Here is a 25,553-nt window from a genome sequence, read left to right on the forward strand (position 1 = left end):
CATTCCTGATCATAATGTCTTCAGTGCTGTAAGAACTGAGAGATAAAGTTTGACTCCTTGAGTTTGCTAATGCAGTTCTGGTAGACTTCTAAAACTTACCAAGTCAGCCATGGCATCACTCAACTGCAACTTGGAGACAAGTAATTCTTTACATGCACATTCAAGATTTGTATTTGGCATAGATTGATTATAGGCTGAAAGAAGAGCTGAGCTACACAAAAGGCAAGAATGCAAATACAAAGAGCCTAAGGAAACACCAGAACAAGTTATAAAAGCATTAAAAGACAAAGGAGGGGGGAAAAAAAGAAAAAAAAAAAAAAAAACAACTTGCTATACTGTTTATCACAAAAAAACCAAACTAATGGATAATACATAATACATTGACTTATCCATTCTGGGTCTGTAACTATCACTGGAAAGCAGCATCTGGTTATTTTAGATTATACTTTCACTGCTGTCAACCTCAGTGTAAGACCAGGAAGCACCTCCTCCTGTAATTTCTCACTGGTTATATTAGCCATTTCATACTTGAGAGCTGAGGGATGTAACAATCTGGGAACTCTTCCTCAAATGTGGTAGTTTTAAAATAACATATTCTTAGCTTCTGTTGTGATATTTTAAATAGTTTGTCATGTGTTCATTTATATATATAAAATTCATGTCTCAGTAATGATGATATCAGAAATATTAGACAAAGTTACCTGGTACACACTAAGAGAATGTGGATAGGGAACATCAGCCCAACTGGCTTGCTACAGGCAAAAGTCTTCCCATTATGAAACTACTACTACTATGGCAACAAAGTGAAATAGCTTGTTCACCGCTACTAGAACAGTTCAACCTGACATACAACTTCTACTCATAAGAGCAATTCCTCAACTTTTATACTAGAAATGGCATTTTGAGTCCGTAATCATGCTGGGCTACACAATCTTAAATAATGTAGAGAAATCCTGCAAACCTGATCTTTACTTCAAGGAGGCTATGAACAAAACAGAAGATAGCCATCTGCAATGAGAACAGATTAGCTCAAAGAGGCAAGATGCAGAGACACCTTAAACTCATGCGTAACAAGTGACTACAACTCATCCCCTTCTCAACCAGCAGAGCTTTAAATTCAGCATGAAGATAAACTCTGAAGTTATGACTTTCTGAAATTTTAAAAGCTTTCAACTGGGCTCACACACTTCTGCAGCATAATAAAACAAGACCTGAAGTCAGGATGACTGGCAGATGCATTACAAGAATGGACTGAACACAGTATCAAGCAATCTGCAGAGGAGCTGGGATAAGGAGCTTATGTTCAGTTTGGTAAAAGAATAGTAAGTGAAGTAACTTCAGTCACCAGTCAGGAAGACAAGCCAAAATTATCTTGGTAGCCATGTTTTAAACAAGCTTGAAGGGACAAAACTATAGGTATAGGCCACAAAGGAGTGAAAAAACTAAGGCAATCAAGGAATATGCATTAAGGTCTGACAAAGAGCTTTGGCAACACAGGTATCAGAAAAGTTTATTAGGAAAAAAATGCAGCTTAAGGCTTTTATTTACAGTTAAAAAGAATAAAAAAAAATATGATGAAAGAAACATAATTCAATTGGCTAGCTTGAGAATAACAAACTACCACCTGGAAACAACTGAATATGTGAGGTATACTTGGTTGGTTTGGGGGATAAGAAAATATCACTAATTTAATTCTTACACAGCTAGAAGGAATACCACTGTTGATACAGATTGATTTAGGTAGGCAGCCACAAGCTGCATAGCATCACTCACCTCAGCCTTTCAAGTCCCTATTGTCTTCTACATCAATAGAATTAAAAAAAAAGAAAAAAAAAAAGGAAGAGTAACAAGTTAGACTGCATTAAGGCTATTGCATTTTAAGTTCAACATAACCTTCTGTGTCATGTGAAATAACTTAACCTGTTATGACACATACAATTAAGTGCTATCCTGATTGCTTTATCACAGATGATAGTCAAAATAGAGCTTTGGGCTACTGGAACCAACAAATTACAAGACAGGTGGCAATTTCTAATACCTCTAGCAATAGTGCTAATCTGTTGAAAGATGTAAATGCTCATTTAGACCACCTTCTGCCTATGAAGGCATGTTTATTCTCAAACACTATCTAAACTCTAAATATATTCAAAATGCAACAGGCACCTTCCTCCTAAAGCAAACAAACTGGCTCAAACGTCAATGCTTATTGATGTTTCTCTAAAATGGATTTTAGATAAGCCAGAACTTCCACACATGTCCAGGGCAAACTTCAATACTGTAACTGACAGATTAAAATTATATAGAAGTTTTAGGATTGTTTATAACTGCAGATAAGATCAGTGTAGGAAACAAGAGTTTGTCATTTAACTCTAGCCTACTGTGCACTTGGTTTTGGTAGCACTGAGCAAATCCCTATGTTATCTTTGTCGAAAATAGGTCATCTCATTTAATTTCCACCAAACTGTCAAAGGATGTGTTCCCACCACAGTGAAGTAATGCTGGATATAGCACAGAGAAAAGACAATAACTGTCTAATGGAAGTGGCTTCAGTGCTTCCATCATTTGTGGACTACCACAAGAACTATTCAGCCTGCAACACAGCTTTACACTGTAGACACTAGCAGATAACATCAAGGCATGTAAACATGCATTGGACATTTTGGTAAGTATTTCAGCAGAAGTTTTTCCTCAAAGCAATTATAGTTTATCTACAAGAGTAAGAACTACTCTGTGATATGAAACTCTAGCTGTTTACAGTATTTCTACTGCCATTTGTAATACTTACACTGTTATCATAGAAGTACTTGTTCACATCCAGACTAGCACGCGCAGTGAAGTTGCACCAATGACAAATTTGGGGTGGATTGTGTTTGGGGTGGAGGTGGGGGCAGCAGTGCAAGAGGAGAGGTGTTAGGACAATGCTAAAATGAACATTTCAACTACTTATAGAGAGGTTTCTACCAAACAGAGTACTCTGCACTGTTTCCCACTCAATGCAGGCAGAGAGACAGATCAGGTGGGAAAAGGTTAGGTAAGAAGAAAAACACTAAGAAGAAAAACGCCCCTCTTCTGATCTAGATGTAGCTACTTTTAGAAAGCTGAGGAGGAATTAGACAGTTCTAATTATAAAACATCTCCATTGAGAACAATACTTCAATCTTCTTTGCACAAAGAAGGCAACACGTCTCTGAGGTGGGAAAGATACATTTGCTCAGTCTGAAAGCTGAGCAAGGCTTAACTTCATCTACAAAGCTCTTACCCAGATTTGAAATTTATTAAAAAAAAGTGATACCTGCAAAGCTCTTTGCTATTACTCCCCCTCAATTCACCTGCTGCTAGATTAAAACACAAAAAGGAGCACTCCTCTTCTCTCTCCGCCCCAAAATCATCCCCTCTCAAATCACCCAAATTCCCACATCTTATCCTCTGCAGAAAAAGCTGTCAAAAGTTGCACCAGTTACCAGATTCCCTGCCTTGTTAGCATCCAGACACTTACGCTTCTAAGAATATCAATACTACCAGATAATGAGAGTCAGTAGTCCTGCAACTTGGCATTAGTCCCCCCATGGTGCTCCCTTCTATCTTTCCTTATTGCACAGCAGCAGAAAAAGCAGATGGAGAGTTTCTTTCAGGAACATCATATAGCCAAGACCTCATAAGCCTTCAGCTTTTTCTATGCAGCATTCAGCTTCATATCCTAGTCTTCCCCTAAAGCAAGCCTTTAGGAAGCCTTCATGCAGACAGTTTCTGCTGTAATACCCTGACCATAAAAAATGGTATTTTTACCTTATTTTATATTTTGACCATAATATATTATTAAATAGGGGCTTAAATGTTTTCTTATTCATTCAGAATCAGAAGCCTCAGAAAAAACTGACTGTAGAGCACATGCAGCAATATTTAGATTTGTAGGCCTTTTTTCCATCACTTAGCTGTCATTAACTCTAATTACAGTATTACCCCAACTAGAAAGTCCTAATTTTTAATCTTAAAACCCAAAAGATTCTTTCATTAGTAATATTTTTGTGTAGGTATTCCAAGCCAGTGAAACAGCTGAAAAACAAAGGCAGGGACCATATAATAAACTGTATAGGCAAATGGAGCCATCCACAGAACTCTGAGAATCTAGGATCTTTAATAATCACAAATACATTGCATGCAACAATGTTAAGATTTCTACTTACTTCCTCATTAAATAATTTGCTAGTTTCTTTTTTAATAGGGTCTATAAGTTGGACCTGGCCTGCAGAGAAGCCCACTAGAAGAGAGACACTTTCTGCTGTAGCTGTTAAGTGATTGAAGTCGTGGCATGTAGGTTGTGTTCCTTTGTATATCCTTTTGTCTATTGGTTTACTCAAGTCAGCAGCCTGCAAAGAGAGCAAACAGAATTAAGACAGTTTATCACAATGTGTGCATATAACCAGTTCTATTTGCAAACAAGGTTTGTAACAAGCAACAATTTATGCAATCACAAAACCCTACTTTAAAAAGCAGCTTTGTATTTATCAGACATCCAAGCTGTCATAAAAAGGTTTATCTTGCCATATAACATAATACTTGCATTTTCCAATTTTGCTAAACTCTATACCTACCTAGCCTTTGCAACTATATCATGTAACAAACCAATGACAACCACTCAGTAACACAAAGGCTCCGATAAGTCCTCCAGACCAATCTATTCCCAGAAGGTTTACCTTCCAGAAGAGGTATTCCATCACACAGAGATAAGGTATCTTCTACTTTCCTAGTAGCAGCTTTCTCAATATTGAGTAGAACCAGTTTTGGATTAAAAATAGCATATACTCAATCACCCAATTCTTGTACTGTAAGTCTATCCTTTTATAACAGGCAAACATATAATTTTGGTCTCAATAATTTAAAAAATGATCAACTAGATCCTAGGAGAGCATTTTCTAGGAACAATGACCCAAGACGCTGATACTGTGATTATAAAATAAACTTTAAGTCATTAAGCTACAAAATAATTGTGCTTTGGACACTGAACGTAGAATTCAAATATAGGTCAGACAGAATAAAGCGCTAACAAAACTGAGGAACTTCCATATAAACAATTGAAGATCTGGTACTAAAGTGTCAGAAGAATCAAAAGGAACAGAAAAGCAATTTAAAATGCTCTCTCTGTTGTGAAACTCGAGTTTATCCCCCTATCACTTCTGAACAAACAACCTGATCTTTCACCATCCAGAAATTAAAACCCATACATTTAATATGGATGATCATACATCAGGTTCAATTTAAAAAAAAAACAAACAAAAAAAAAAAAAAAAAAAACAACACAACAACAACAAAAACGCAAACCAACAAAAGAAGCACAAAACAAAAAAATACCCACCCTCTCTATTTACTAGGTTCAGAGTTTGTAATTATAAAGCTGCAGGTTCTCGGCAATATTACAGATCTGAGATATAGCTGTGATTTGGGACTCAGATTCTAATTGTGATATATACCTTTTCAGTATTTTTTAATCAGAGGAAATTGGGCCAGCAACACAAGAAATAAAATTTCACTGAGGAAGAGGACAAGCTTCACCTAAAAGAAAATTGCTCCAGTGTATTAAACCTTTGAGAATCAGATTTAAAGAACAGCAAATCCTTGATTTGCATGGAGCTACACAGACAGAAACTAAATCTGTCAGTATGGAAAAATCATAGCTAGCTACACAGCAAATCATGCCAGGTGATCTATTTCCAAGGCCAATTTAACTATGGGATATGCATGGCAAACATACATATATATGCAACAGTATTAAAGTTGCACCTATGTTTTGTAGCATATATTATAAACCAGTTTAATCAGGTATATGATCTCTTGGTTGAAAACTCAAATTAAAAAGTTATTCTCTAGAGCCCAGAGATCCATTATAAGCTAAAAGAGAGTATCAGCAATACCTCTTCAAGGAGAACTTAAATAGAATACTAGCTCTACTGGGATATCATAGGATAAGGCACATGCTTACCAAGGCACATTCACAGACACATGTAAATCTGATTTGAAGCCCAAAGATCAAATCCTAGAGGCCATGCAGTTATCTCTTATATTGTGCAAGATTCCCTTGTCCTGTATCACTACAAAATACATGACACCAAGGGATAACTCTCAAAATTGAGGTAGCATTTCTATCTGGAAAATGATTCTACAGAAACATATAGATGCATCCCTCTGTACCTCAGAGAAATGCAGAGTTAATAAGGTTAACCTGTAAAACTCGAGGTTTTGTCCTCTGGATAAAACTTCCATCAGGACCCAATGCCTAAGAAGATCCCTTTAAGGTAAACAGAACTCAGCCTGAATCATAATGAATGATTAGAGAACCACAGAGCCTCCCAGCCAGCAGAGAACACAGCTATTCCCAGGTTCTCTGAATTCTCACTATCATCATTTTAAGCAGCAAAGAATCAATAGGTGGCTATTTTCAGACTGGAGCTATACCTTGCTTAAGGGTTTTATATCACTAGCTTTTGGTTTTGTTGTCCAAGAAATCTGGTGTGACTGAAGTTCCCCATCTTCTGAAATTAGGTTTTAACAGATCCAGCAAGACATGAAATTCTGATAAATTAAATCTAAGCACAGACTTCACTGTGCTTGTTCTAGCTGTTCTCTGGGAACCAGACGGCTGTGACAATCTGTCTGAACTTAAATGGAGTATAAATAAGCTAATTCAACCCAGGATTGCCAGGCAGGGATGCCCTGCCTTTTATTTACATGAAGCTAGTGTTTTCAGTTATAGCATAGTTGTCTCATGGAGATAAGAAATCTGTAAGCACAAAAGTACTCTTCGTCTTGATCTCTCAATTGAAAGACAGGGTAGAATCAATAAGAACTAGGAGGTATTTTCTTTATTTCTGCACAGTTGAAGGTTGCTATTGAAATTTGGTAAGAACAAAAAAGAGCTTACTCATAAAATTCAATTGCATCTAGGACTCAGCATTTCATTAGCTCACCAAGTCCATTTGCTACAGCTATTTTGTAGAATACTTGATTCTCAGAAAACAGCTTTTACATGAGATCTAAATCTACAACTGTCAAATCCTAGGATACAACACTATTTACTGAACAAGGTGATGTGAACTGGCCCCCCTCTCAGAAGAATGGTGAGGTACTTAGAACAGAAAGATCTTGGGATTAAGCGTTACCAAACATGGAGGCTAAAAACACAGGATCGGGCACCCCTGCCTCTGCTTGAGCTGCTAGCAAGCTATCTGCACACCTTCCGTCCCGGTGCCTTTAACATTCAGCACCGTTCCAGCCTGTCCACTTTGAGAAACTTACTCCACTGAGGATGCTTCATGATGAGGAACACTTTGTAATTACTACTTATGTCTAATCATGACTGAAAGAAGGTTGGGGCAGCTAATTCAAGGTAAGAATCAATACCACCCTCTCTTTGAATAAAAATCTGTGCAAGACACTGAAACACATCTTCACTAATCAAGGCTCTGGTATTAGCACCGGGGCCAACTGATACCTGTGTTAAAAGTCTGCTCCTTCCAACATACAGTGGTATTTCAAGTACCTCTTGGGCAAAGGAACAGGGAAGAATGGTTACCAGGCAGTAAAAGAAGAGAAAACTCACACAACACCTGTCTAAAGTCAGTGATGCAGCCAAGCAAAATAAGTCTACCTGGGGCATCAACAGCTTCCCAGGTCCTGTCTCTGAACAGATTAAAACTCTCAAGAGAGAGAATCTTAAGAAAAATTAACCAATTTTGCCATTTAGTTCTTTGTTATGAATTCGTACTCTAGAAATAAAACATCAACCATGTAACTGTTCTGGGGACTTCTAGTCCCTTTTAGTTAACTCTCACAGCACAACATTTTAGCAAAATCACCCCTACTCTGCTGGGGTAGGGAGAAGGGAAAAATGTCAATTAAAAAGTCTAATAGTTGCCCATTCACCCTGAATCATGACTTCCAGCAGAAGGGCAATTAAGTGGGACATCTTAACTACAGCTTTAAGTACCTAAACACTAGGAAGAAAATTGGGGGGGGGGGGGGGGGGGGGGATCAGTTACCTCAGTCTGAAGCAAGTATTTAAGTTTTCAAGTTTTCAGACTTTGATAATTGATATGTCTGATTAAGATGGGCATCAATAACCTTGGTTCTGTAACTGTATGTAATTCTAAGGTCAAAGCCAGATTAATATCTGTCCAAGACTCATTTTTTCTGTAGTATTGATCCAAGACTCAGAGGTTTTATACGAAGATTTCTCAAACAGTGAATCACATAATCTAAACCAGCATTTAATCATGCTTCTTGACAGATGCGATTTCTTCCTGTATCTTTTATTTTCTTAATCTACATCTACAGCTTTCTGCAAATTTTAGTTGAATGAAATGTATCACAGATGCTACACTTCCTTCTGTGGTGGGTTGACCCTGGTTGGATGCCAGGTGCCCACCAAAGCCACACTGCCACTCCTCAGCTGGACAGAGGAGAGAAAATATAATGAAAGACTCATTGGTCAACATAAGGACAGGGAGAGATCATTCACCAACTACCATCACAGGCAAAACAGATTCGACCTGGGGAAATTAGTTTAATTTAGTAACAAGCAAATCAGAGTAGGGTAATGAGAAATAAAAATCAAACCTTAAAACACCTTCCCCGCTACCCTGCCCTTCTTCCTGGGCTTAATTTTACTCCTGCTTTTCTCGACCTCCTCCCTGCCAGCACCGAATGGGTTATGGGTTGTGGTCATGGGTTATAGCTCCTCCCTGCCAGCATCAAGGGACATGAAATGAGGGTTGCCTCAGTTTATCACATGTTTTACCACTCCTCCCTCCTCAGGGGAAGGGCTCCTCACACTCTACCATTGCTCTAGCGTGGGGTCTCTCCCACAGGAGACAGTCCTCCACGAACTTCTCCAGCGCTGGTCCCTTCCACGGGGTGGAGCCCCTCAGGAACAGACTGCTCCAGTGCGGGGGTCTCCCACGGCGTCACAGGTCCTGCCAGCAGACTTGCTCCAGTGTGGGCTCCTCCCCGCAGGTCCACAGGTTCTGCCAGGACCCTGCTCCAGCAAGGGCTTTCCCACAGGGTCCCAGCCTCCTTCGGGCACATCCACCTGCTCCAGCGTGGGGTCCCCCACGGGCTGCAGGTGGAATCTGCTCCACCAGGGACCCCCACGGGTGCAGGGCACAGCCTGTCTCACCATGGGCTGCACCACAGGCTGCAGGGGAATCTCTGCCCCGGTGCCTGGAGCACCTCCTGCCCTCCTCCTTCACCGACCCTGGTGTCGGCAGAGCTGTGTCTCTCCCATGTTCTCACTCCTCTCTCCAGCTGGAATTGCTGTTGTGCAGCACCTTTTCCCCCTTCATAAACACGTTCTCAGAGGTTCTACCACCATCACTGACGAGCTTGGCCTTGGCCAGCGGCGGGTCTGTCTTGGAGCCAGCTGGCATTATCTCTGTCAGGCACAGGGGAAGCTTCGGGAAGCTTCTCATAGATGCCACCCCTGTAGCCCTCCCTGTTACCAAAACTGTGCCACACAAACCCAATATACCTTCCATGCTAAAAAACATCTCCAAGATCAGAAAGGAAAGGAGTTACTAATTTTCCTCAGATAATTTCAACTGTAGTCATCAAAATGCTTCCTTTAGATATTTAATAGTATTTAATATCACATTTGCCAGGAGACTGGCTTTAGTGGGTTGTAGGTCTAAGTGAGATTGAGACAGAATATTAGGTCTTTAAGCCTAGAAGTGAGGGCAAACATTTAATAAAAATTTTACTTCCAAAAATCTTCTTAAGAAAATATCTCCTGTCCAGAGAAGTAATTGATTTGAATGGCAGATTACAGATTGGCTATGTGTGTAGAGCTCCAGTGCAAAATAAAAGAAGATACAAAAAAACAAGATTTACTTTTGAAAACAATTTCCTCAGCATTTCTGGAACTTAGAATTCACAACTTACTACCTGCAGCTTGATACCTCTTCAATACCTTGCTGTCCAGGGGTTTTGTGGTCCCCAGTCTATAAACAGAACAATTTGAGAAAGCTGTGCTTGTTATAATGCCACACAAGTAACATGAGAAATCCACTCTTCGAATTATTACTAAGTGAACTTTATTGAACTTCATAGATGCTCTTTAAACCCTAGCTGAAAAAAAAAAAGAGACAAGGTAACCCTTGCTGCAGCACTTAGCTTTACAGTGTCCCCAAGTGAACAGGGCAGGGTTTTCCAGGACAGGCTTGTTCACTGTGTTAGAAAGGGCAGGGAAAACTAAACCGGGAGGCCCCTTAGAGCTTGTTTATTCTTCTTCCATGTCTGTGCTGGTCTCCCGCTCCTTCCTGCAGAGCTAGCTGAAGGACAGAGAAAGTTGAAGAACGCAGCAAGAAAGCTGAGTTTTCCTAGGCATTTTTGTAGAATTTTCTGGTGAACTCTATTGTTTCTGTACATAAGTGTTTCTGCCAGGAACACTAGCTTCAATACTTCACACTGGAAATCCCTCTACTTATTATTAAAAGAGTAAATTTCCAGATTTTTTTTTTTTTGTAAAGCCCAAATACAGCTCACTTAATATTAGCAATAGAATCACTTGCAGTTACTTCACTGTTGCTTCAAGATGGTTTGATCTCATAGCTGACCCTGCTTTGAGCAGGTTAGACTAGAGATTCTCAGAGGTCCCTTCCAACCTGAATGACCCTGAGATCCTATGCTTAGGATCAACCAAAGCAGCAGCAACATGGCCACTCCCAGCTTACTTAACAGGTCTGGTTTGTGTCTTAAAAGAACTTCATGCAGGTAGAAAACTACAGGAACAAGTTAGTTTTCTTTCCCTATAAAGAACACTGATATAGAGCAAAATTTCGTCTTAATTTATATGAGACACACAACAAAGTCCAGGCAACACTTCCTGCAACCATAAAGCCCTAATAAGACACTCTTCAGTGCAGCTGACAGTGCCATAGCCAATCAGTAATAAACTGGCTTCTACAAACACAACTGCACGTAAGCTGACAGACTGCTGACTAATGACTGTAGCTTTCTCAGTAGAAAGTTTAAAGTCTGGCAAGAAATTACATCAGTTCCTGGGTTTCTTCAGATTCAACAGCATGAACCTTTCATGTTGTGTACAAGTGAACACACATTCAGGGCCACTTCAGAAGCCCACAGAAAACTTATAGAATAGTTTGAAAGCTCCTGAGAAGACTTATAAACTAAAGCATAAATTCTCTTTAGGATTCTATAAAGACACAGCAGACAGTCATCATTTGTAAAGTTGCCCTATTTACACATAGCTACAATAGGTTTCTTAAGTAAGACCTGTTTCTTCCATACCCGAGTGATGTGCTTATCTTTAAAGGGTTGCATAATAGATGTTTTGTGCTACACATAGTCTTAAGTGTCTCCTAAACCTCACACAGCCATTAATGCTAGGGAAATTTTAGGTTTTTCTTTTGCAACATTGCATTCAATGCATCTGCTTTATATTAAAGTCACATTTGTAAACCTCAGAAAAACTATTATTTCATTTTTAGTTTTGCTTTTAAAATTTGGCTGATCTTTCAACTCTATGGGTTGTAGCACCAATAGCTTAACACTCATAACAGCACAACCACTGTTCAATTTGTTGCCAATTAATATAAGGGCAACTATGAACTAATACTACCACACAAATTCACTTTCCTTACTCCACCCTAATTGAAGCCAACAGAACCTATGAGAAAGGGGTGAAAGTTGCAATGGACAACATGAATTCTGAAAATTAAAAGCTAAAAAATTGAGATAAAAAGCATTTAGCAGCAGGAAAAAATAATCTGCTATTTTTAACACACTGTCTCAAAGTCTTTCCATTAAGTTATATCTCTCTAGCTTCCTTTCTCTGGAAAGTCTCCATAAAGTGTTGCTGCCAATTCACACCAGTTTTACTTTCTTAAATCTTAAGATTCTGATCTTCAAGACATGATTGTTTAATTTGGCTTCAGTGGCATATCTTCTGATGTACTTTGCCTGATACATAAATGTTCCGAATTACCTCACTTGAAGTTTAAAATAATTTGCATTTATACTTGCTCCCAGCAAAAACATTTCAAGATTTATTTCCACTCAACAGAATGTTTACTCTCCTGGTCAACATTGTTGCACATAAATGGGTTCCTGTACCTTTGCAGAGGTTTTTTGTAAGTTACACATCACTTGCTTAAATGCTGAACAGGAACACTTAAAGCATGTGACAGAGTTTCTAGGATACCGTATAAGAACAGCTCTGTTAGTAAAACAGGGACACCAAGTAATTTTATTTAATCTAATTTTTTCAAGTGTTCCACACAATTCATCCATAACAGTCTTAAAGATCAATTTTGTACAAAGCTGCTTGCAAATTTGGGAAGCTACTTAATATTCTTGTCCCTTCTAGATTTAACTTTCACTTGGGGCCATACAAGATACATGACTTTTGAAAGGAGAAAAACATTACTTAACAAGATTTCAGCATATATTCATACAGCAGACAACTATGACTACATACATTAAGATAAAAGCTCTAGTCCTGACAACTGGACATAAATCCATATTTAAGCAAAGATCAGTTTAGTTTTCTGAAGCATCTAATAAAATAATCACATTCTGTTTCCAGAAGAATTATTCCAAGCACTCAAAGAGCAAAGAACACACAGTGGTTTGAATAAATCTACGTGATATTAACTGAACCAATGGTTATATAATTGGCAAGATCAAGAAAGTGGATGTGAACACCATAAAGAACAAGCATAAAAGACTGTTTGATTTACAACTTACCATAACAATGTTAACTTCACTTTAGTAAGGCTATAAACCAAAATATTTTTCTGGTTCCAGTATAGATCAGCACATCCTATTGGAAGTTATCTAAAGTGAAAGCACCAGTCTACAAATAACCCTAGAAAAAGTAGACATTTCTATTTTAAAAGGAGTTCAAAAAACCAGAACAGCAGACTCACCAAAAAAGAAAAATCCTTTTTTGTTTGCAAATCCCCATTCACTTCACAGGTGCATACAGAATCAACTTACTCTTTCTTTCTCTGTAAGACTGAGCAAAGGGCATTAGACAGGCATGTTAACGTTTGAACTACTGTATGCCACGGAAGTTGAAGGAAATTGAAATAAGATTTTGAACCCCTCCACACAAAAAGTACCTCCTCTGTCTTCTGAGCAGAGAACACTGCTGCTGTCACAATCCAACAGAGGTCTCAAGTCACTGAAATTGTTCCTTTAGAAACTTAAAAGTATTTTCAATTCGACACATTGCTCATTTGGTAAAATTTACACCCATGCTGACAATGTTCCTTTTGAGTGGAAGACCAAAATATACAGCTTATGACAGTGCTGTTCAAAGAGCCGGGTCAGACCCAAAGTGTTCTAATGAACTGACCACAACCCTCAGCAGAGCTCTCCAGAGCGAATCCTGGTCAGTCCTGAAAAGGTCTGTGAGCTTCACATCTCCAAAAGAAAACAAACAGCCTGCTCACTCCAAGAAGTAGACTGGAAGCACTCCAAGTAACTGGAGCAAATCTTCAGCTGCACTATAATCAAATCACTAAAACTTCAGGGAAATTACATAGCATGGTAACTTAACTTTTGTTAAATATGTAGAAAGAAACACCTTTTCAAAAGTTAATTCTTATTATACCTGCAAAAGAAAACCTATCCCTTCCCTCCCTAGAAGTGCTCTAATCCTTTAAATCACACTTTGCACAATACTGCTTTACTATGTTACAGAAAGAACACAAGAGCTTTAACTTGTTCTTGAGCATCTAAACAATCACTCAGAAACCCACACTGAAGAACAGCTAACAAAAGGGTCATTTCACAGTTCCTTTTGCAAAGTTCACCTCATTGTGGGTGTCAGTTAATGATGAGATCAATTCAGATAAAAATTGAGACTTTGACTTCAGTGTTACACGTTTGGCCACAATAAATCTGTAAACAGGCTGGTTAAACTCAAACAAATCTCAATATACTCACTGTATCACACACTCCCAACAGACATGAACTGAATTATATATTCTATTTTGGTTTAAGCAATTAGTTGCCCCCTTTTTTTTTTTTTTTTTTAATAGGAAGGAGGGAAAAGAAGGCATGATATCAGTATTACTGTCTCTTTCCAGTGGCTGGTCTACAGTTTTGGCTCAACTGTAGCTCAGCCTGCTGGATAAAAACCTCTCCAACAGAAACCTAATTCAAAATCACGTATGTTCTCCATGCGATGCAAATACCTTCCTCCTCTTCTCCCCCTACTCAGCTCTCTTTAAGGACGTATGCAAGAAAGAGAACTCACTGTGCAGTTTTAAGTTCAAAACAATGATCTCTCAGGGCTATTAATAAACCATGGGTGACAGGTCAAATTTTTATACTGATCTCTCCCTCGGTGGCTTTAAAATTAAGATGCAGATTTAACGAGTCATGGCACATACACACTTCATAATTATGGACTGCAGAACTGGACCACAATCCAAGACTTTTTACTCCAATGCCATTTCTTCAACAGTGGGTAGATACATGTTCCAGAAGTAAATTCACCAAGTTGGTTCCATTCATGGATTATTGTCCATCTTAGATTTCTTTCAGAAAGCCATTTAAATTTCAAATATGTAAGTTTAATAACTCTTTACAAGATTTTTCTTGCATTAACTACTGCATGGAATTGCAAATGTTGCCAGATTTTGTTTTAACACCCACCTTCTGTTCAATAATTACTTAAGATGACTGAAACAAAGTGAAAAAAGTGTCAGTTCTGAACTTTGTTCCCCTCTGATTTTACCAGATACCTTCTTGTTCCCAGGAAGAGTCAATGATGTCTATCATTCCTTATATACACAGCATTGCTTACTAGAATAAGCAGTCCCATCCTTCTCAGTATTTCCATGGAAGTTTTCAGCTATCACAGTTTTTACCATTTCTCCAAATCTCTTTGTAATCATTTTTTTTTGACTGTATGAACACCTATAGATGTATCTTCTGATTTATACAATGCAATATGATTTACTCCATTCTTGTTTCTACTATTCTTCCCCATTCCATTTCTTACAATAAAGAAAAATTAGGACTCAACTACTGATCAATTACCGCAGTCATTTATAGCAATCCCCTTTTCTTTTTGTGTAGTGGCTCCAAACTGCCTCAAGTGTTTTCCTCCAGTGTATGTCACCAAAAGATTAGTGGGAACAAACACTCCTACTCATTCACCTAGCATAACTGCAACTCCCAAGATCCTTACAACTGCCTCTTGTCAGTTAGTTCACCTTCAATTTCTGCTGCATTTTCTCCTTTCTTTCTTTCCCTGAAGTTATGGTAATTTATAGTTTTGTGGTAGAACCATATGTTAAACTTAGTGGGATGAAAGCTATTTAAAGTTTTATTTACTGTGGCTAATCAGTGGCACAACTCATCTCTTCCTGTGGCCTCCAAATTCTTACTTTCCTTTGAGTTAAGGTCTATTATAATCTTCCAGATGTTTTCACATTCTACTTTTGTTTTAATTTTAAAGTAATCAGTAAATCCTTTCTAAAGAGGTCAGCAAAAAGCACAGACTAACCTGTAATTCAGTATAACAGTTACTACTTGGAACAAGTCTCCAGCTCAGCTTCTTCACACTTAAAACGCATGACAACTCCTGAACACCATTTCAGCCTAATACTAAACCGTTTGTTCCATCACCTCCAACATTTCATGTTCCAGTAACACCACTTCCTAGTTATCACATCAAGCCTTCCTTCCCAAGACACTACGTGCTATAAAGGCAGAGGCAAATTAATCACAGTTTCTCAATAATAACCTAACCTGCTTTCCCTTAGCCTCCAATGATCTAACATAATCTCCAATCCAGATTATGCAATGCATAAAGTGATGAGGTTGAATCATATGTTAGGGGAGATGCACACAGTCCCAATGTCCATCTCCAACTCTAGCCTGGGTCTTCAGGAAGTTTTCAGAAGTAGTGTCTCTCAAGCCACAGAGTAGCCTTTCTATGTACAACAGCCTCCCCCCTCTGGGGAATGAGATTTTTCCAAAAAGTGTATGTAAATATCCATAGTAATTTGCATTCAGAAAACCAACTGATTTGCATGTGACCACACCTGTGGAAAACTGTAGTTTTTCATAGTCACATGCAATAATATCAGATTTTGCCACAATATACTGACATGACTGCAATATGAAATACTGTGTTCACAGATCATTCAAAGACAGTTGATTAAATAGGGAACCTATCGAACTGAAAATTACCCCATTAAAATACCAATATATAGATCTTTGTTACAGTTAACAAGCCTTAAGACAAACAACTGCAGGAATGTGAATTAAATACTGCAAGATCTTTAACATGCACAAATCATTAAAAATATGTATACGATATACATAATCATGAACACAGAAAAATCATTAAATATCTACAGATCATACATATAATCACTAACACAGACAAATCAATTATATATATACACACAGACTATCCTGGTCACATCCATTAAACAAGAGATGGCACACTGAAAACATGTCAACCTTGATTACAGTACTTAAGTAATTTATCTGTCTCCAAGAGGCTATTCTATTCACTCAATGCCCTTACAGTTAGAGGGCAAACCAACAGAGAATGTCACTCTTCCCAGCTTGTGAATATTGCCTGCTTTGTGTAAAACTCTGAACTGGCAATTAAGATTTGCTTGATACAACAGGGTTTTAAAACAGTATTCTTTGGAAAACAGATTTTAATAAATGATAAACAACTACATTTGCTCTCCAAAGCCATTATTTCAGTTTACAAGTTTTCTTTTATGTATCTTAGTTTCCAAACTTTGGCATGAATTTCCTACTGTGTTTGCCATGGTAACCAAGCAGCCTGAGCCTCTACTTGAAATTCTGCTTAACTGTTTAGTGTTGCATATTGATCAAGGTACATTAACATCCTAACGTATTCCAATGAGTGAAGCAAGCAATTCCCATACTAGAGAAATTACCTCATTAACTATTACAAACCTCAAAGGATTTTTTGCTGTTCTTTAAGATGGGAGGGTAATGGAGAAACTTCATTGCCAAAGACGTGCATAAATAGCTACCAAATAAAGAGAATGCACTCAGATGTGAGGAATGGGTATATTCAATATATAAGGAGCTACATTAGAAGAGCAAAGAGTCTCTATTTGACACTATCTTCTCTCCTGTGAATCAAGACTGCGTTCATATCAGAAAGGAAAATTTTTTCCAAGAGTGCATTTGAATGAGAGAGTTTCCACACATTTAAGCTTATACACTGGTGGAAAACTGTTCTGTTCTGGTGCAAGAGGGTCCAGGTAACTGGTTAACTTACTTGCAGTTCTAGGATTAACATTAGCCGGGCAAAGCCAAGCCACAGTTGCTAGCTTCTCTTAGTTTCTATTCTGAAGAAAGATTTTTCTTCTAACATTTATCTCAAATATAGGATCATGAACAAGAAAACGTCTGTTTTAAGCCGTGGAACCTTTCATAATTCCCAAAAAACATACCAAATACCTCAGTGTACTAAAGTTATGTATAAGTAAGTGAAAAAAAGATTAGGAAGACCTGAAACAAAAAGAGGCTTACTGCTTAGTTTTTTCAGTCTCACTACCCCATATGATAAAAAAATGTAATACACGTTGGCCGGTCTTTTTATAATAAATTAATGCACCCACTATTGCCTGACATTATTATTCAAGAAAATCTCATCATTTACTCTGCTCGTGGTTAAAAATAGGATGAAATAGTTCTGACCTTCAATGCCTGCTATATAAACACAGACTTACAATACAGAGAACCATCTCCAAGAATACCTAAAACCACAAAACACCACCTCCCTGAAGCTTCCCTACAAAACTACTGAGATACTGTTAACATAAAAATATAGCATGCTCTTTCCATGGTATCTGCAAAGTCAGCTGTACTTCCATTCTTTCACTGGTCTTTACTGTCTCCAGCTCCTCTGGTATCACTATAAATATATTTTCTTCATTCTGTTCATCTGGCTCAGCTCTAAAACTCCTGGAAGAAACGCTCTGCCTCTTCTTAAAAATCTATGGGTAGTACAGGATAGAATCTGTAGCCTATCACACCACAGTATTTTCATTATGCAGTTCAACTACTAGCAATAGCTTACAGCAGGGCTGGTCAAACAGCAGGATCCTTCTGAATTAACAGTAAATTTTGCATGATTGGGATTCATGGGAGATCTGGCTGTCTGTCTCACACACCTAGGGAAGGCTGTATATTATTTATTCTCTCTTTTATTCTCTTCTTCCTTTTACAGCTTTAAGAAACAGTGATTGCTTTGCTAATTAAAAATCACACTCTTTCTCCAGTTTTACATCAGACACCATCATCTCCTAGTAGCAGGAGTTGAAATTCACCTTCAACACAAGCAACCAGAATTTCATACAATATTAAAGCCATCTTTACAATGCCTTCTACAATGGCACTAAAGACACTTCCTTATTTCTATTGGCAAACCTCATTTGATACATCTTTGATTTGAATTTATCTCCTCCTGCCTTCAACAGCTGTATCACAAGCTAGCTCAGCTCGTAATCAACATTATACTCTGGTTATCATCTTTTCAAAGTTTTCTGGCTGACACAAAAATTCCCTATGTTTTTTTGTTTGTTTGTTTTTACTTCCCCAATGAAATTTTCACTTCAGTTACTGTTCTGATTTCAGCTTGTTTCTCCTTATAAATGCACTGATTATGAACAGTGATACCTCCCAACTTCATTATGAGAATTTTGGTATCATGTGTGTGCTCTTACTTCTTTGTCCCAATGTCACCAATGAAAATACTGTTTCCGAAACCACTCCTAGAAGACCTCAGCTTGAAGCTGTCTTCTCAACAGTTGTCAAAGTCCCTGTAATCAGTAAAATAGGTAAATAGGGTATCAAGAACTAAGGATTTTAATTCCTTCCTCATTTCAGAACAGAATGAGTTTAAGGTTCTCGAACTCCCTCAGTTAAAATATCTATTATACCAATCTAAAATTGCCAGTTCATAAAAGGACATGAACTTAAGATAAAATTCTCCCTTACTACCATAGTGTTATACTACAAAGGCTGAGCACCTGAACTTCAAATAAAGCTATCTATATACGTTATACATTGATGTTTTCCCACCACAGGGAGATAATGCTTTACTTTAAGCAAAACAAACAAAAAAAAAAATACTAACACATAAGTCTACTAGCTCAGAATTGCAAAAGCTAAAACTGAAAGTAACTCAAAGCAGTTGAGAATTCTCATTTTTTTTGGAGGGTTTTTTCGTTGTTGTGGTGGGGGGTGCATGTTGAGTAGCACTCTTACATGTTCCTCTCTACCTAAATGCAGTCAAGGATAAGCCTTACCAAAATACCTGCCTGTCACTGCAGTCAGGCAGTCAAAGGGATTTTAGCAGAAGCTTTCACTGTTAGGAACATGGTGAATTAAAAAGCAACTGATTTCAGAATAGCAGAAAGCATACAAAATATTTGCTGGCACTGAATAAAGTTCATGCTGCAATACTACTTATGGACTGTCACATGCTATGTAAAGAATATATCACCCACTGTAAAGACTAAAATGAACAGAAGCACACATTTTAGTCTCTTTGCTTTTGAGGAACTGAGAAAATTAAGTATACTGTAACAATTAGACCTTTTCTTAACTATACTTCATAACTAAGTTCTGCTAGATTTACTGTAACTCCTTTCTGAATAGTTACAATCTAGTAAGTTAATAGATCCACAGCTCTAAAGTAAAAAAAACAGTAGTTATCTTTCTGATCTCCTTCTTCCTTATCCTCCAGCAGATCCTTTCATTTCCTCCTACTCCTGCAGTCTAGTCACACTGTTGCCTACACTTATAATCAGTCCATTCTCACCTGTTTTTAATGCTGACTGAGGCATGACTCAGATGAGCTGAGCAAAGATAAGATACATATACTAGATGTAAGAAACAAATTAAAATAAGGAAAATGGGTATGTAAATATCAAATGGATTTTAAGTAAAACCATATATTCTGGCACAATTCAGCAACTGTTCTCATTCAGTTTAGAGGCTCCACTGGGATACTTATTAAACATTTTTAAGTTACTTTCACTGGGAAACTTTAAATTGGCTCAGCTCTGTAAGCAAAACTGGTTAAGAAAATTACACCTGTTAAAGATGACACTCAATTAAATCAGAGCTGGCAGACTGTTTTAGGTGGCCCCCCAAATCACAGAACAAACTGGAAACATTGCATGACTTAATGATAGCATCATCTCCAAGTTATTAATCTCCTCCCCATGCTCACACAAAAGTTACCTGACCTGTTGGACTAGTGCTCTAGTCCATCACAACTTCAAAGCCCTTACTTTCACTTTAGCTTTGGATCTCATTTTTTTCTTCTCTAAAACATCGGTATAGCTTCGTTGAAGTGCATTTTTCTGATATCTTAACTATACCTGCACACCAATGAATAACATCCTTTGAGGTTGACTGTACATACAGCTTGCCAGAGACTGAATTGTTGCTTGTTTTTTCTTTCAAGTGATAAGGCATCCAAAGTACCTTAAAATACATCACACAAAATTAAGTTCCCTGTTGAAAGACTAAGGCTGCTGTAGATTCATCGCTGAGGTTGTTCAAATTTCATTTATTCTAATTTTAAAAAGTAACACTCAAAAATTGGCTTCACAAGTGTGTTTTATGGCCCAAAAAACCAACACCTGCAGTCCCTTGACAATACCATAATTTATAAACTTCACTGTTAAAACTGGAAAAGTAGAACATTCCTCTTTTTAAGGGTAGTCGGAAGTACTGAAACAAGCAAAATATACAGAGACTTTAAACATACAAAGAACACATAACCAAAAGCCTGAATGATTCAGTGAATCAACATTTGCAAGCTGCTATATGATCATTACTATGAAATTAGATCAAGTTCAGTTTCATGTAGACTTGTCAACAGGTATAAGTATAAATTCATACTTAATAACAACATGTCCAGTACAGTACCATTATACTGAAAAACATACAGACAAGCAGTAGTAGGTTGAGTTTCTACCAGTTTACCCTGGTATTTACCTTTGAAAGTTCCCCCATCCCCTCTATAGTACATAAGAGGAAAAGTTATTTCTTGATGAGGGGGAAAAAAAAAAAAAAAAAAAAAATATGGGAGCAGCGAAATAGCTCAGGATTACCCGTTACTATAACAAAACAATGTTTTAGTCCAACAGTGTAAATTCACTGCTTGTAAGAAAAAATTATGCGTTACAGAAAAGCAGGCTGACTAATTGTACCCTGCACTGCCCTGTTGCCATAGAAACTTACTTCACTGTAGTAGTTAATTGTTCATCAATTTATATTTTTTTTCATTACAAAGCTCAATAAGAGTCAAATACAACACAGTAATGTCTGTCCAGCAAGTCAGAATTATGTCTTTTCTGGCTACTGTTGGATTCTGCAAGCCCTACAGGAATGCCAGACAATTTTGATACAGTGTTTTTATTAAGCCTCTAACTCCATCATGTTGCAGCATGTTAACAAAATATTACTAGAACAAAGCCCTAATTACTTTTGTACTAAAAATAAGATGTTATTCTAAGAAACCCAGAACAATCCTACAAAAGTTATACTAATAAATTATCAACCACATGCATAACCTATGCTCCAAAACCAGAATGAGGCCCATTGGTTTATGCTTTTTGTGGTCATATTTAGTAACAGACAAATGAAAGAACATATTTGCCTTAACTTTTGTCCTGAGGTTGTTAACTTGCAATGCGTCTTCCTTCTGGGGCTGAAGACATTTCATAACAACCTAACAAGGCAAAAAGTGTTATAGAACAAGAATAGTAGCACAGGCTAGGAGAAAACAAGTATCAAGGATCAAATCCCTGACACAGGCACATAGCAGTGAACTAAGATTTCCCAGAGTTCCATACATACAAGTTCTAGGATATCACCTAGTCTGCAAACCAGAATCCTACTTCTGAAATTTTAGAGTAAAAAAGGCAGCATGTTCCTAATTTCAGCACTAGTTTTCCCAACAGTCTTATTCTGCTTACTTTAAAGTATTAGGATACTTTAAGTAATAGTAAGTGCTGACAGTTTCACTGGTACAGGTACTATGTGAGGGAAAAAAAAAAAAACAAAAAAAAAAAAAAAAACACACAAACCTTTTTGCCTGCCATTAATCACTTTCTTTAAAAATGAGCATTAAAGGGCTAAAAGTGTTTAACTTACCGAATGGTCACACAGCATTATCTCTATTCAGGCTGATTTTTGTCCAAGTAGGAGGGAATGATCAGACTACCTATTGTCACCTACTGATCTTCTTGCAGACAGTACTGCTGGTCACTGAGTAACTGCTCACCTCTCAAGCATTTTGCTAAAGATCCTAGGAGAACCCTATATGAGGGCACAGGACCGAACAGTTAGGCTACCCACAGAACACAGCCCAGCTATTTTATCATCCCTCCCATTGACATGGGCATACTAATACTATGCATACTAAGGATTTCTGTTGTCAAAAATAATCATATCTTTAACCAGCACCAATATCAACAGACTGTTCAAATCTAAATTCTCCTTTATATCAACTTGCACTGGAAATGCCACAGCTGCAAGACACCTACTAATCAGGTGATATAAACGAAGAAAGGGTTCCCAAACAACTGAAGAGAAATTGCAGCAAAAGCATTTTCTACCATCATAAGACTGGACTTCTCCAAGCACTAATCTTACTAGTATTCCCCTTTGGATCTCTCTAACCTACAAGCAAAGCTTCTATCAGTTTAGGACTAACCAAAAACAGTAACAGATCAACCAGATCAATGCCAGCCCAATACTTTTATGCAAAAGGGGTTACTTATTGCTCACAGGGAAGAGCCACCCATGCTGCTACAGTGCAACACAAGAGTTAAAGCAGCTAAGCAAGCTGCCTCGAGACTGCTGCAGTAACTTAATTGTTACTCTAACAATGAGGAAAAGCATGAATCACCTTCAGCATCACTAAAGGCAGGTTCATCTGGGCATCGATTTGAGTTGTTCAGAACAGCTGCCCCACCTCTCCAATTCAAAAGTGCAAACGTGTGCCCACACTTAACCATACCAGTTCAGTCTAGTGCATTTATAGTGGCTGTATTTTGGCTAAAACACAGAACTACTTGGAACAGCCACTTCATTGGCACAAAGCCTATTCTACCAACGCTTTTCAAAGGTCAGAAGCTTCATCTAGAACAGCATCATAAAATTTTGCAGATGTTTGCTAACTATACACGACTGAGACATAAGTTATTCTGTACAAGGGATCACAGTTCCACTGCTGAAGGTGAGAAGGGCAGGCCATCCCCATGTGCTAAACTGATGTGAGCATAACTGGACAGTTACCTTTAGTGGGGACAGAGCATAAGTTCATATTCTGAAGTAACAGCAAGATTTTGCTAGAAGTCTCCTGTTGAGATATATAATTAATACTGTTAAACAGCAATAATTCCCTGGTCAACCCAAGTATCTTTCTTTTACAAGCTCCACCCTGTATTTTTGAAAGTTGTCTTTGGGGAAAATACTCCTCCTGGATCAATATATCACACTGAACAGGTACACTTTTAAAAAAATAATTATTTGGTTATTTATAAGTGAGAGTAATAAACTGAACTGACACCTGCAAGATGGGCTATAAGACAGGCAAGAAATGCTGCATTCAGCAGTGTACATGGTATCAGACTTCAAAAGTGGTATTGCAGAACCATGCAACTATTCCATCCCTCAAACTATTTTTTTAAAGATAGACCCTCTTGACACCCTAAGTGCAAACAGGTAGCTATTGAAGGTTTCTGCCCCACTCTCTTATTAAATATGCTTAAAAAAAAAAAGTAAAAAGCTTTAGAAATACATTCATTTAAAAAGAAAGTCTGAAAAATAAATCCAACTGTTTGCTCCATAGATCCTAGTAGGAAAGAAAGGTGGAAATTTAAAGAAAAATGCAGACTCTTGATCTACAGTTTCACAATACAGTATTAAAGGTTTTTTGTTTTTTTTTTTTACAGTTTAGTATTTGCCATTTAGACCACTAAATTATGCAAATCCAAACTTCTAAACTATAACTTCAGTCTTATGGACATTATTTTAAAAATATATAATTACATAACTGTTTTTCTATAATACTATAGACAGTAACTAATAGAAAACCAGAAAAATCAAGACAACAACAATAAAAGAATACACTTCTGCCAACATTTCATTTCAATCATAGCTTCAAACTTGGATCAGGGTCACACTCCAATATCCACCTCAAATCTAAAGAAAACCTGTACACAACTTTTGTATACTTCTTAGTTACAAGAACTGTGATCAAAAAAAAAAAATATATATCCTTAGAAATTAATTCCCATAGTTAAAATATGATGAGACTATGGCTTGCAGGATTACAAATGTAACCATAACAAATATATGTTAGAAGATATTGATGTTACTCAGATTTACTGTTATCCTTGTGACTCTGCAGGCTAAAGTATCCTTAAGGCATCGTTCCAATAGTTTATTTCACAACTTAAGTATTTTTAACAGATAGTTTCAATACATATTGGCATCCATTCAGTCTCCTGTTGTCACTGCTTCCCCTTTCTTTAGTTGAAAGGGAACATTAAAGCCATAAACTGGAGCCCTCTCAAAGTCTTATGTGACATCACTTTCTTGACAAAATGTATGTAAACTTCCTATAAACTTCCTGTAAGATAATAATCACTTTTTTTATTTATTTTTCCTAGGAGACTGGAGATAATGAAGTTTGCTTGTAGCATTCAATGTTTTCTCTCTACTCCAGGGCATTTTTAAGTTCAAGTTCTTACTTAGACTATCATTTAGTCTAATATAGCATTTCACATTCTCTAGGTGTATAAAAATTAGGCATTATTAAAAAATAGGCATTATTAAACCAAGAATTGGTTAATACAGCCACCTTCCAATCCCACACAGAGTTAAAAATTTGGAAAAAGGGATATAAGTATTATTTCTTTGGCCATTACAGCCATGAGAACCTTATGATTAACTCATGAAATTAAAGACCAATTATAGCTGGTAAACCAAAGCTGAAATAAATTTGGAGAAAGTATCTATTAGAAATCTATCATCCCATTATGAACAGCTTTACTGAATAATGCAAGAGAAAAATCCCAATGCAAGTTATAACACTACCACTGGAAAGATTGCAGTGCCTGGTGGTCCTGCCCACAAAGACTACAGGACTGCATCTAGTCTATCCACAGTCTGCTAAACAGAAGCTGGAACAAATAAAAGCAGCTGCTTTATTTTAAGTGACAAGGGCAAGAAATGGGAGGTGTGTAGATGCCAGAAGATGGGCTGCATCTACATTCAGACTTACAAGTGGGGTGAAGTAAAGAAGGAAAAACACTCGAGAAGGAAAAACACTTGATTTCTGAGGAGGACATAACACAACTAAGCTTTTGAAAAGGACAATAGCATTATTAGGCACTAATGGCACCATTTTCAAACAGGAATTTGTCCAAGCATGCCAACTCAGAGTCATGATGACTGGACAGCAAGTAGCCTTTGGATACACGTCCTTCAAAAGAAAG

General features: G+C 37.5%; 1 protein-coding gene across 10 annotated transcripts in view; it reads right to left on the minus strand.

The window, feature by feature from the left end:
- WDR20 (WD repeat domain 20) overlaps positions 1-25,553 on the minus strand; it is a 48,126-nt gene that overhangs the window by 14,261 nt on the left and 8,312 nt on the right. For 5 of the 10 annotated variants that reach the window (XR_006165919.1, XR_006165918.1, XM_042799231.1 and 2 more), the window contains exon 2: positions 4,185-4,367. The exons of 1 other annotated variant lie outside the window; for it this stretch is intronic. Coding sequence is in view for 4 of the 9 variants with exons in the window: in XM_042799231.1 (XP_042655165.1) it covers positions 4,185-4,367 (183 nt within the window). In the remaining 5 variants the exon portion in view is untranslated. Of the gene's footprint in view, positions 1-1,773; positions 1,801-2,785; positions 3,999-4,184; positions 4,368-12,938; positions 13,028-23,346; positions 23,411-25,553 lie in introns of those variants that run through there. 4 more of the 10 variants (XM_032981682.2, XM_042799229.1, XM_042799232.1 and 1 more) reach the window with 4 other exon arrangements.

This window comes from Tyto alba, unplaced genomic scaffold, assembly GCF_018691265.1.
Source record: "Tyto alba isolate M040663 unplaced genomic scaffold, T.alba_DEE_v4.0 Super-Scaffold_29, whole genome shotgun sequence".
In the NCBI taxonomy this organism is placed as follows: domain Eukaryota; kingdom Metazoa; phylum Chordata; class Aves; order Strigiformes; family Tytonidae; genus Tyto; species Tyto alba.